Genomic DNA, 13,474 nt, shown 5'->3' with positions numbered 1-13,474 from the left:
GTCGGAATTCAAAAAGCGTAATAGTTCGCAAAGGATCTGAAGGTCTGCCTCGAGACTTGCCTGGCCAGCCATACTGAACAAGGAGAACAACATGGTGCAAAACCAGATTGGCAGTAACAGCAACTACAATCCGTAATACTTAACCCTTCCACTGTACATTGAGCCTCAGCAACTAAGTGAATACAAAGGAGTTCATCTTGATCAAGTCTATGCCATGTTTCTGTATGTGCATCATTTGCATATAGACAGAATCTACTCTCATCACTGAAGTCAACAGAGCACCATTCCACTCTCCAGTCAACTCTTTCTCGATACCAGGGTAGACATGGTTCACGGTGTTGTGTTGTTAGTTGTAGCCTGACCAGCAGCACACATGATCTTGATCCTGATGCAAGGTGACAGTTCCCAATGATCACTGATGGCAGAGCAGTTGCAACATGTGCCTGGATTTCATCCCTGGATAATGTTTGGTTGGCCACATTTGCATGCACAATGAATCAATCTTGATGTTCTTCTGTACTATATGGACATCCAGAACATTTTCTACAGCTGTGGGAATGTTGACCACTGTTGAAAAAAGTGTACTCAGCATGTGCAGAAGTCCATTAATACATCCATCTAGCTTCCTGCAGGCCCACAATGCAACCCTATCCAAATGGCCAAAGCTGTTCAACAGGAGTATGTACTCATTGGTGGGGCATGGTTGAACACTAGAATGAATATTGCAAATACTTTCACCTCTAAATTCAGCACAGTTACTGCTTGCTTAGTCAAAACAGATGGTGAACAGACCGGCCTCCTGAGTACAACCTGATCACCGATGATTGTGACAGATGGATCAACATTACTACAGCCCCTCAGTATGCACATACTGTAGTCTAGTAGCACTGAACACAGTCATTGAAAGTGTACTTTTTTCAACAATTTATGTCTCTCTACCTATTCATTTTTTATCTCTCTCATGTTTCACTCCTCATTTCTGCAATTACCACACGATTCAGGTTTCAGTTTGCTTCTGCTACTGAAATCCTATTGTCTTCCTCTCTCCTGCTCCCAATTACAATCATACCTTTTTCAAGCCTCTCACATCTTACCTTCTAAATGTTGCTGTAGTCATTTCCTCTCTTCCCTAAAATCCAACAATCTGGGCAACCACCCATAAACTGCCAGTCTCACTAAGTGCCAACATGAAAGTCAAGTTTTTTGTTCTGTTGAGTGTATGCATTTCCTCATTTGTGTTTACCGTTGTAAATGTCACAGTTATGATTGCTAAATGTTATGATATGGTAAAGCAACAATAAATGATATTATGAGGAGTATCAGCAATATAAAGAGAAGGATAGATCGCTACTCGCCGTAAAGGTGACATGTTGAGTTGCAGAAAGCCATAATACACTCCTGGAAATGGAAAAAAGAACACATTGACACCGGTGTGTCAGACCCACCATACTTGCTCCGGACACTGCGAGAGGGCTGTACAAGCAATGATCACACGCACGGCACAGCGGACACACCAGGAACCGCGGTGTTGGCCGTCGAATGGCGCTAGCTGCGCAGCATTTGTGCACCGCCGCCGTCAGTGTCAGCCAGTTTGCCGTGGCATACGGAGCTCCATCGCAGTCTTTAACACTGGTAGCATGCCGCGACAGCATGGACGTGAACCGTATGTGCAGTTGACGGACTTTGAGCGAGGGCGTATAGTGGGCATGCGGGAGGCCGGGTGGACGTACCGCCGAATTGCTCAACACGTGGGGCGTGAGGTCTCCACAGTACATCGATGTTGTCGCCAGTGGTCGGCGGAAGGTGCACGTGCCCGTCGACCTGGGACCGGACCGCAGCGACGCACGGATGCACGCCAAGACCGTAGGATCCTACGCAGTGCCGTAGGGGACCGCACCGCCACTTCCCAGCAAATTAGGGACACTGTTGCTCCTGGGGTATCGGCGAGGACCATTCGCAACCGTCTCCATGAAGCTGGGCTACGGTCCCGCACACCGTTAGGCCGTCTTCCGCTCACGCCCCAACATCGTGCAGCCCGCCTCCAGTGGTGTCACGACAAGCGTGAATGGAGGGACGAATGGAGACATGTCGTCTTCAGCGATGAGAGTCGCTTCTGCCTTGGTGCCAATGATGGTCGTATGCGTGTTTGGCACTGTGCAGGTGAGCGCCACAATCAGGACTGCATACGACCGAGGCACACAGGGCCAACACCCGGCATCATGGTGTGGGGAGCGATCTCCTACACTGGCCGTACACCACTGGTGATCGTCGAGGGGACACTGAATAGTGCGCGGTACATCCAAACCGTCATCGAACCCATCGTTCTACCATTCCTAGACCGGCAAGGGAACTTGCTGTTCCAACAGGACAATGCACGTCCGCATGTATCCCGTGCCACCCAACGTGCTCTAGAAGGTGTAAGTCAACTACCCTGGCCAGCAAGATCTCCGGATCTGTCCCCCATTGAGCATGTTTGGGACTGGATGAAGCGTCGTCTCACGCAGTCTGCACGTCCAGCACGAACGCTGGTCCAACTGAGGCGCCAGGTGGAAATGGCATGGCAAGCCGTTCCACAGGACTACATCCAGCATCTCTACGATCGTCTCCATGGGAGAATAGCAGCCTGCATTGCTGCGAAAGGTGGATATACACTGTACTAGTGCCGACATTGTGCATGCTCTGTTGCCTGTGTCTATGTGCCTGTGGTTCTGTCAGTGTGATCATGTGATGTATCTGACCCCAGGAATGTGTCAATAAAGTTTCCCCTTCCTGGGACAATGAATTCACGGTGTTCTTATTTTAATTTCCAGGAGTGTATAAACATTGTTACATGTTTAGGTTTTGGTCAAAGCCTTCTTCAGAAAAGGAAAAACACACACACACACACACACACACACACACACACACACACACACACACACACACACACACACACACACCCCCCTTATGCACACATGATCCATCTCCAGCAGCTTGGATTGAAATACAACTGCCATGTGAAGAAAAGTAACAACTGAAGGGGTTGGGCCAACAGACAGCACTCTTCTCTCTCCCAGCCCATACTCTGCTGTCCCTTCCTGTTCCTCAACTGCTTCAGGCTGCTGCTTTCATTGATGTGACAGTTGCATTCTGGTCTGAGCTGCTGGAGATAGTGGTCACGTGTGAATAAGGCATGCTTGCTTGTATGAATGAATTTGTGTGTGTGTGTGTGTGTGTGTGTGTGTGTGTGTAACAATCTATCATTTTCCTTATATTATTGACCTTACAGACTGAAGTTTACATTGTTCAGTCTTTATGAGGGTCTGAATTGAAATCCTTATTTTTGTGTAGTATGGGAAATGAAAGGTGGGGAGAGACTGAACAGTTGCTGCTGTGACTCACACAGTAAGCCCAGTGTGCTTAGAGTGTGACAGCAAGGAAACCACATTGTTTCTCATTTGCCTGTAGTAGCTGTTCAAAGTGGGTACTGCAGCTGACAATGCCATCAAATATGAAATGTGTTCTATAATACAGTTTTTAGTATCAAAAAATCTTAAAGCTGTAGACATTCATTATGGAACTTTTGATTTATATGGACCAAATGTGATGTGGGAAGTTATTGTTTGTCAACAGTGCTGTTTCTTTAAGAGTGGAAGAATGAATGTCTGGTACGATGACACAAGTAGCCACCTGTCTGTAGCACAATTTACAAAAATAGTTTTAGAAGCACTAGATGAGAACAGCTATGTTACTTGCCTTTTCCTAGACCTGTCTAAGGCATTTGATACAGTTGACCACCAGAAGCTGCTGCATAAGTTAGAGGCACTAGGAGTAAGGGGAATGGTCCTCAAATGGTTTCATTCATATCTAGAAAACAGAGTACAGTCAGTAGAGATCGCACATGTGTCCAGTGGATCAAAGTACATTGAGAAACATATATCTGATCCACAATATCTCATTATTGGGGTCCCTCAAGGAAGTTTACTGGGCCCAGTATTGTTTCTGTTATATATAAATGATTTCCCACAACATATCAGCGATGGAGAGAAGATATTGTTTGCTGATGACAGCAATATAGTAATCACCTGTAAGACACCACCACAAATGCTGGAAAATTCTACTGAAGTGCTGAGGGATGTTCACAAATGGTCTCAGGAAACAAAGTAACTCTCAACATAAAGAAAACAAGTACAACATGCTTCAGAATGAACAGAAAATGGAGTCCCTTAAATTTAAAACTAGATAACATCTCCATAGATGATGTACCTACAACAAAATTCATAGGGTTGCACATTGATGGCCAAATGAAGTGGAATGAACATGCTATGAAACTTTCGAAAAAGAAATCCACAACATGTTATGCACTTAGTCCTTGTATCCGCTTGCAGTAATGAATGTTTGAGAACTGTATACTTGAGTTGTGTTCAGTCAGTAATCAGTTATGGTATTATTTTCTGGGGAAACAGTGCTCAGAATTTACAAACAGTATTTAAAACACAAAATAGAGCAGTAAGAATTGTAACGAAAAGCAGTAAGTTGGCCCACTGCAGAAAACTTTTCAAAATGTTGGAAATTCTAACTGTTCCGTGTGAATTTATATTCGAAACATAGTGTACATCAACAAAAATATAGAAAATTATGGCACAAATAGCAGTTTTCATAGCTGTAGTACAAGAACAAGTCACTGTCTTCACCTAGACAGGAAGAATAAACATAAGACTCAAAATAGCTTCTTCTATGAAGGTGTAATACTGTATAATAAACTGCCACATAAAATAAAAGAAACAGATAACATGTACCGTATGAGGAAAAATCTTAAATTGTTTTTGCAGGAACACTGCTTTTACATTATAAGTGAATGCCTTAGTACAAAATGATTGTAAATAACTTTGTTTCATGATATTTAACCGTATATAACGTTTTGATAAGGAGCAAAAACGATTGTAAATAACTTATATGTCACAATGTTTAACTACATGTAACAACAAACTGTATAACTATATGAATATACACAAACTGACAACATCCATAAATTTTAAAATGTCCCCAGATGGCTAAATAAATAAATAAATAAAATAAATGAATAAAGACTCAGTGGACACATTAAATGTGTGTGCTGGCTAGCTTACAAAACTCCATCCTGAGAACCACAAACTGATTGGATTACTGCCTTTCTGGATCTCTACTTTTTCGTTATGATGGGGAAATATTTCCAGTTAGCTCTTAGTGACTTCCATGTTATCATGCACCTTAAAAAAGTAGCTTGGCTCCCAGTGCTATGGTGAAGAACTTTAAGATGTTGTCATTGGCTAGCTGCAATCTTAGGTTTCAAATTATTAGCCAGAGACAGTTTATCAACTCGTTAAAAAGATATGATAAATCCTTATTCCTGATTCTTGTTATTTAGATGTAAGTAATTCAGAGGTGTAGTTTTAATGACAATATTACGAAAAGGATCAATTGCTACTCATCATATAACAGAGATGTTGAGTCACAGACAAGCATAGCAAAAAGACTACTAAACATTAAGCTTCAGCACAACAGAAAGACTACTAAACATTAAGCTTTTGACCAGAAGGCCTTCTTCTGAAATAGACGACATATGCACACACAATCAGGCAAACACAGTTCACACACATGTGACTGGCCAAAAGCTTATGTTTTTAGTAGCCTTTTTTTGGTGCCTGGTTGCAACTCAAAATATCTGCTGTTGGTGAGCAGCGTGGTGAGTAGCAATCTATCCTTTTCACAATATTGTCATTATTCCATCGTGGGATTTCCAGAGGTGCGTTTTAAATTTTTAATAAATTTGATTGGATTATTTTATTATTTTATGTATAGCTTAGTTGAATTTAGTTCCTGGATCATCCTTGTAATAATGATAGTGTCTTACCCGAAGGAAATCACAATAATCCATCTATCATGCCATTCACTTACTATTCTTTTATAATTTTTTGTTCTTAATGACTGCTATAATTAGATTAATCTGCACGAAGAAAACCATTTCAGGTTGATGTTGTTACCACGATGGAAGAGGCAGACATGCATTGAGTGTCCACCTGTAAGAGATGCAGCTACGGGAAAAGAGTATTTGTATTCATTTTATGAAGATGTAACAAGGATACAAGTTGTTGTTGACTTGGTACTGTCAGTACAAGACACAGTAACAAGTGTCATCGCAGAGTTGGCACAATATCTTACTAGGTATTGTATAATTACTTTCTTGTTTTCATTGTGGTATATGTAAAATAGATTGAGCCATCTTATTTACTGATTATATGCAGAAACATACAAAATGTCTAAATTTTAGAACCAAAAGCAGTTCATCTGGTAAGACAACAGAAATGGTTACATGAGGCAATATGGATAATTAACTAGGTAGCCATGTTACCCAAGGCCTTGAGTCAAAGGACAGGACAAAATTAAAATAAACAACAAAATAATAGTTATGGAAATTTGAGAAATTCAGTTTTACATTTAACAAGTTACAATATGGAAAAAGTGGACAGTGATGAGTAAATTAATATAAAATTAAAGGAAGACATGAAAAGAAAATAGTGTGGCAAGATTAATGTGAAATGTATGAGAGGAGTCAAAAAACATAAATAAATATATAACTGTGAAGAAGCGAAAAAAAACAGCCACAGTGAAAGTATTCAAACCATTGGCTACTTTGAGGGTGGGGGTACTGAAAAGGGATAAACCAGAACATTGCTGGTGTACTGCAGAAATCAAACATGCTCATTAGAAAATATACCCTCATCGAAGCTCTGAGGTTCTAGCCCTGAAAAGGTGATATAATTTTTCTAATTTTCTGTAACCGTGCTAAAAAAATGATGTCCATCCTTTACTACACACATCAACAAAAGTTTTGCATCACTCTGGTATGCATTTATTTATTTGCATTTTCTTTGCACGGAGCCAGCACAGTGATGGCTTTTACAAAAATCAAACAGGATAATATGACAAAAATTATATTTACAGAATGTGTTACATACTACAGTAGTTGCATCTTATTTTATATTTTTATTACTTTGTCTGATATGCTACTAGTTGATATCACAAGTGCTGTCTTAGAATTCATTGAATGAATACAAACATTTTTCTGTTAGAAAAGATTATAAGTTTATTGTTGAAATCAGTCTCATTATATGTTCTGAAATAGTTTGGGAGTTTGTTAAACCAAATTAAACCATTGATGTATGGGCTCCTATCTGTCATTTTTAATTTTGTCTTTTTCTAAAAGTAGTTATATTTTGTTCTGGTGGTGTGCTCATGTACATCACTGCACTCAATAACTTCAATTGGTTGACTCATAAAAACGTAAGTAATTTAAATATCTATAAAGAGTATGTTGTGAAGTGAGTAGCTTGTAGTCAAAGATGGATATTTGTCATCTGTACCAAACCGAGATAAATGAAGTGTGGAGCTAATATATTTCCATGCTGCTTTAGGCATCATTAACTTTAATTCTGCAGAAGTGGTTGTGCAAAGAACCCAATATCAATTTCATTATATAAACAGGTTAAAATTGTTTTTGAAAATACAGATATATGTCTTTTTAACAACAATGTGTGGATGTCCACTTTTGATATGAACATGCTTGCAGGTGTTCGTTTTCAACGCACAGGGATTCACTTCATAATCCTGTGAATATTTTACAAGAGCATCAGTTGGGAAGTTGTGGGAGGTGAAAAAAAATTAAGTTTTAAATTCTATTATATTCTCGGTAAAAGTAAAAAAAAAATAATCTGAGTGTTATGTACAAAATAAGATGAAGGCACTGTTGGCCAAAAGCTCATCCCACTCTTGAACCTTTCTTTTATTTCCATCATTGCTTCTTCGATGTACAGATTGAACAGTAGTAGGGAAAGACTACATCCCTGTCTTACACCCTTTTTAATCTGAGCACTTCGTTCTTGGTCATCCACTCTTATTATTCCTTCTTGGCTCTTGTACATATTGTATATCACTTATCTCTCCCTATAGTTTACCCGGGCTATTTTCCTCAGAATTTCGAACATCTTGCACCATTTGACATTGTCGGAGGCTTTTTCCAGGTTGACAAATCCTGTGAACATGTCTTGAGTTTTCATTAGTTTTTCTTCCACAATCAACTGTAACGTCAGAATTGCCTCTCTTGTGTCTTTACCTTTCCTAAAGCCAAACTGATTGTCATCTAGCATATCCTTGATTTTCTTTTCCATTGTTCTGTACATTATTCTTGTCAGCAACTTGGATGTATGTGCTGTTAAGCTGATTGTGCGATAATTCTCGCACTTGTCAGCTCTTACAGTCTTCGGAATTGTGTGGATGATATTTTTCCGAAAGTCATACATTCTAAACACCAGTGTGAATAGTTGCCACTTCTCCCAATGATTTCAGAAATTCTGAGGGGATGTTTTCTATTCCTTCTGCCTCCAAAACACTTTTAAATTCCGATTGTAGTTCTGGATCCACTATCTCTTCTAAATCGACTCCTGTTTCCTCTTCTATCACATCACAAAAATCATCCCCCTCATAGAGGCTCTCAGTGTATTCTTTCCACCTATTGACTCTCTCCTCTGCACTAAACAGTGGAATTCCTGTTGCACTCTTTATGTTACCAACCTTACTTTTAATGTCACCAAAGGTTGTTTTGACTTTCCTGTATGCTAAGTGTGTCCTTCTGACAATCATTTCTTTTTCAGTTTCTTCACATTTTTCATGTTGTCATTTCGTCTTAGCTTCCCTGCACTTCCTATTTATTTATTTCCTCATCGACTTGTATTTCTGTATTCCTGAGTTTCTTGGAAAATTTTTGTATTTCCTCCTTGCATTGATCAATTGGAGTATGTCATCTGTTACCCATGGTTTCTTCACAACGACCTTCTTTGTACCTATGCTTTTCTTCCCAACTTCTGTGATGGCCCTTTTTAGAGGTATCCATTCCTCCTCAACTGTACTGCCTACTGAGCTATTCCTTATTGCTGTATCTGTAGCCTTAGAGAACATCAAACATACCTCTTCATTCCTTAGTACTTGTGTATCCCACTTCTTTGCGTGTTAATTCTTCCTGACTAATCTCTTAAATTTCAGCCTACTCTTCATCGCTACTATATTGTGATCTGAGGCTATATCTGCTCCTGGGTATGCTTTACGATCCAGCATTTGATTTCAGAATCTCTGTCTGTCCATGACGTAATCTAGCTGAAACCTTCCTGTATCACCCAGCCTTTTCCAAGTATACCTCCTCCTCTCGTGATTCTTGAACAGGGTATTCACTATTACTAGCTGAAACATGTTACAGAACTCAATTAGTCTTTCTCCTCTCTCATTCCTTGTCCCAATCCCAGATTCTCGTGTAACCTTTTCTTCTACTCCTTCTCCTACAACTGCATTTCAGTCTCCCATGACTATTAGATTTTCATCTCCCTTTATGTACTGTATTAGCCTTTCAATATCCTCATATACTTTCTCTCTCTCTTCGTCTTCAGCTTGCGATGTCAGCATATATATCAGAACTATCGTTGTCGGTGTTGATTTGCTATCGATTCTGATAAGAACAACCCTGTCACTAAACTGTTCACAGTATCACACTCTCTGCCCTACCTTCCTATTCATAACAAATCCTACTCCCATTATATCATTTTCTGCTGCTGTTGATATTATTCTAAACTCATCTGACCAGAAATCCTTGTCTTCTTTCCATTTCACTTCGCTAACCCCTACTATACCTAGATTGAGCCTTTGCATTTGTGTGTTCAGATTTTCTAGTTTCCTTACCACATTCAAGCTTCTAACATTCCATTCCTTGATTCGTAGAACATTATCTTTTTGTTGATTATTCAGTCTTTTTCTCATGGTCACCTCCTCCTTGGCAGTCCCCTCCTGGAGATGCGAATGTGGGACTATTCCGGAACCTTTTGCCAGTGGAGAGATCATCACCACACTTTTCAGTTACAGGCCACATGTCCTGTGAGTACACATTACATGTTTTTAAGGCAGTGGTTTCCATTGCCTTCAGCATTCTCATACTATTGATCACTGCTGATTATTCCGCCTTGTGCCTTTAGGGGCAGTTTCCTACCCCTAGGAAAAGAGAGTGCCCTGAACCTCTGCCCGCTCCTCCACCCTCTTTGACAAGGCCATTGGCAAAACAAGGGTGACTTCTTGAAGGCATTACCTTCCAACAAATCTGGGATACAGCTATTTGCTCTTGCAGGCATCATTCTATGCCATCCTGTTCATGGGCCATCTAGAGTAGTCCTTCCAAAACATCCAGAATCAAGAACTCCATACCTGGTTCAGATTCATTAATGACACCTTCATGATCTGGGTCGAGGGTGAGGACACCCTATTCACATTCCCCATTCACTTCACCTAGTCCTACTCAACCCAATAAGCTAGCCACCTTCCTTGTTGTTGACCTCCACATCAAAGAGAACTACATCAGGATTTCTGCCCATATCAAACCTACCAACCACCAGCAATACCTCCACTTTGACAGCTGTTACCCATTCCATACCAAGAAGTCCCTTCCATACTGCCTAGCTATCCATGGCTGGCACATCTATAGTGGTGAGTGGTCCCTGTCAAAATACACTGAGAGTCTCGTTAAGGCCGTCACAGACCATAATTACCCTCCCAACCTTGTACAAAAGGAAATCTCCTGTGCCTTATCTCTCCAGTCACCCACCACACCCAAAGGCCCACCATATGGCCACAGTAGAGCATTCCCATCATTACTCAGTTACCACCCAGGACTGGAGCAAATGAATCACATTCTCCTCTGGTAGTGCCCTGAATAAGGAATTTGCTTCACACTATCCTTCCCATCCTTCGCACAGCCATATTCTGTCATGCACCGAACCTACACAATATCCTCATCCATCTTACACTGCTCCTGTTTCAAACCACTAGCCTCCTGGCTGATATCCCTTTAACAGACCTAGATGGAAGACCAGTTTGTACATCCCCCACCACCATACATTCCTGTCTGATCACAAGCATCACCTATCCCATCAAAGGCAGGGCTACCTGTGAAACCAATCAATGATCTACAAGCCAAGCTGCAACCACTGTGCTGCAATACTATGTGGCCATGACAACTAACAAGCTGTCTGTCCACCTGAATGGCCACTGACAAACTGTGGCCAAGAAACAAGTCAACAACCCTGCTGCTGAGCATGCTGCCAAACATGACATCCTTCCTTTCAATGATTGCTTCACAACGTGTGTCATATAGATGCTTCCCACCAACACCAGATTTTCTGAAATGCACAGGTGGGAACTCTCCCTACAGTACGTCGTACATTCCTGCGACCGTCATGGCCTCTACCTTTGTTAGTCTTTGTCCTTACCCTCTAGCCCATTCCATGTTCCCATTCCAGCACTGCACAGTCTCCTATTCCACCAGCGTACCCACAGTCTTTTTACCTCACTCCTTTTCTGCTTACATCCCTTTCCTCCCTGCCCCCACCCTCTGTCTGACCCCCTGACTGCACCTGGCTGCCCTACCCTCTATCCATCTCTCCATCTCTCTCGGCTACCCTGCCATCCCCCCCCCCCCTCTTTGCCACAGCCCCCTCCTTACACCCACAACCCGGATGTCTATCCCATCATGTGCATCTGCTCGCAGTGTGGTCTCAGCAGCCAGAGACTGCTGTCTTGTGTGTGTGTGTGTGTGTGTGTGTGTTTTTTCCATTTAAGTGAGTGTAAGTTTGTGTATGTTCTGTCTGTGATGAAGGCCTTGTTAGCTGAAAACTAATTTTCTGACAGCCTTTTTGTTGTGCCTATGTGCGACTCAACATCTCTGCTATGTGGTGAGTAGCAACTGTTGTTGTTGTGGTCTTCAGTCCTGAGACTGGTTTGATGCAGCTCTCCATGCTACTCTATCCTGTGCAAGCTTCTTCATCTCCCAGTACCTACTGCAGCCTACATCCTTCTCAATTTGCTTAGTGTACTCATCTCTTGGTCTCCCTCTACGATTTTTACCCTCCACGCTGCCGTCCCGTACTAAATTGGTGATCCCTTGATGCCTCAGAACATGTCCTACCAACCAATCCCTTCTTCTAGTCAAGTTGTGCCACAAACTCCTCTTCTCCCAAATTCTATTCAATACCTCCTCATTAGTTATGTGATCTACCCATCTAATCTTCAGCATTCTTCTGTAGCACCACATTTCAAAAGCTTCTATTCTCTTCTTGTCCAAACTATTTATCGTCCATGTTTCACTTCCATACATGGCTACACTCCATACAAATACTTTCAGAAACGACTTCCTGACACTTAAATGTATACTCAATGTTAACAAATTTCTCTTCTTCAGAAACGCTTTCCTTGCCATTGCCAGTCTACATTTTATATCCTCTCTACTTCAACCATCATCAGTTATTTTGCTCCCCAAATACCAAAACTCCTTTACTACTTTAAGTGTCTCATTTCCTAACTCAGCATCACCCGACTTAATTCGACTACATTCCATTATCCTCGTTTTTGCTTTTGTTGATGTTCGTCTTATACACTCCTTTCAAGACACTGTCCATTCCGTTCAACTGCTCTTCCAAGTCCTTTGCTGTTTCTGACAGAATTACAATGTAACCGGCAAACCTCAAAGTTTTTATTTCTTCTCTATGAATTTTAATACCTACTCCGAACTTTTCTTTTGTTTCCTTTACTGCTTGCTCAGTATACAGATTGAACAGCATCGGGGGGAGGCTACAACCCTGTCTCACTCCCTTCCCAACCACTGCTTCCCTTTCGTGTCCCTCGACTCTTATAACTGCCATCTGTTTTCTGTACAAATTGTAAATAGCCTTTCGCTCCCTGTATTTTACCCCTGCCACCTTCAAAATTTGAAAGAGAGTATCCCAGTCAACATTGTCAAAAGCTTTCCCTACGTCTACAAATGCTAGAAACATAGGTTTGCCTTTCCTTAATCTTTCTTCTAAGATAAGTCATAGGGTCAGTATTTCCTCACATGTTCCAACATTTCTACGGAATCCAAACTGATCTTTCCCGAGGTCGGCTTCTACCAGTTTTTCCATTTGTCTGTAAAGAATTCGCATTAGTATTTTGCAGCTGTGACTTATTAAACTTACAGTTCCGTAATTTTCACATCTGTCAACACCTGCTTTCCTTGGGATTGGAATTATTATATTCTTCTTGAAGTCTGAGGGAATTTCGCCTGTCTCATACATCTTGCTCACCAGATGGTGGAGTTTTGTCATGACTGGCTCTCCCAAGGCTGTCAGTTGTTCTAATGGAATGCTGTTTACTCCCAGGGCCTTGTTTCGACTTAGGTCTTTCAGTGCTCTGTCAAACTCTTCATGCAGTATCATATCTCCCATTTCATCTTCATCTACATCCTCTTCCATTTCCATAATATTGTCCTCAAGAACATCGCCCCTGTATAGACCCTGTATATACTCCTTCCACCTTTCTGCTTTCCCTTCTTTGCTTAGAACTGGGTTTCCATCTGAGCTCTTGATATTCATGCAAGTGGTTCTCTTTC

General features: G+C 41.2%; 1 protein-coding gene across 1 annotated transcript in view; it reads left to right on the top strand.

Moving 5' to 3' along the window:
• Nucleotides 1-13,474, top strand: part of LOC126263364 (dynein axonemal heavy chain 10) — a 1,742,213-nt gene that overhangs the window by 596,149 nt on the left and 1,132,590 nt on the right. The window contains exon 19 of the mRNA XM_049960456.1: nt 5,989-6,183. Within this exon, the coding sequence (XP_049816413.1) occupies nt 5,989-6,183 (195 nt within the window). The remainder of the gene's footprint in view (nt 1-5,988; nt 6,184-13,474) is intronic.

This window comes from Schistocerca nitens, chromosome 6, assembly GCF_023898315.1.
Source record: "Schistocerca nitens isolate TAMUIC-IGC-003100 chromosome 6, iqSchNite1.1, whole genome shotgun sequence".
NCBI lineage: Eukaryota > Metazoa > Arthropoda > Insecta > Orthoptera > Acrididae > Schistocerca > Schistocerca nitens.
Note: the sequence above shows the minus strand (reverse complement) of the source record. Positions and strands in the feature narration are given on the sequence as shown.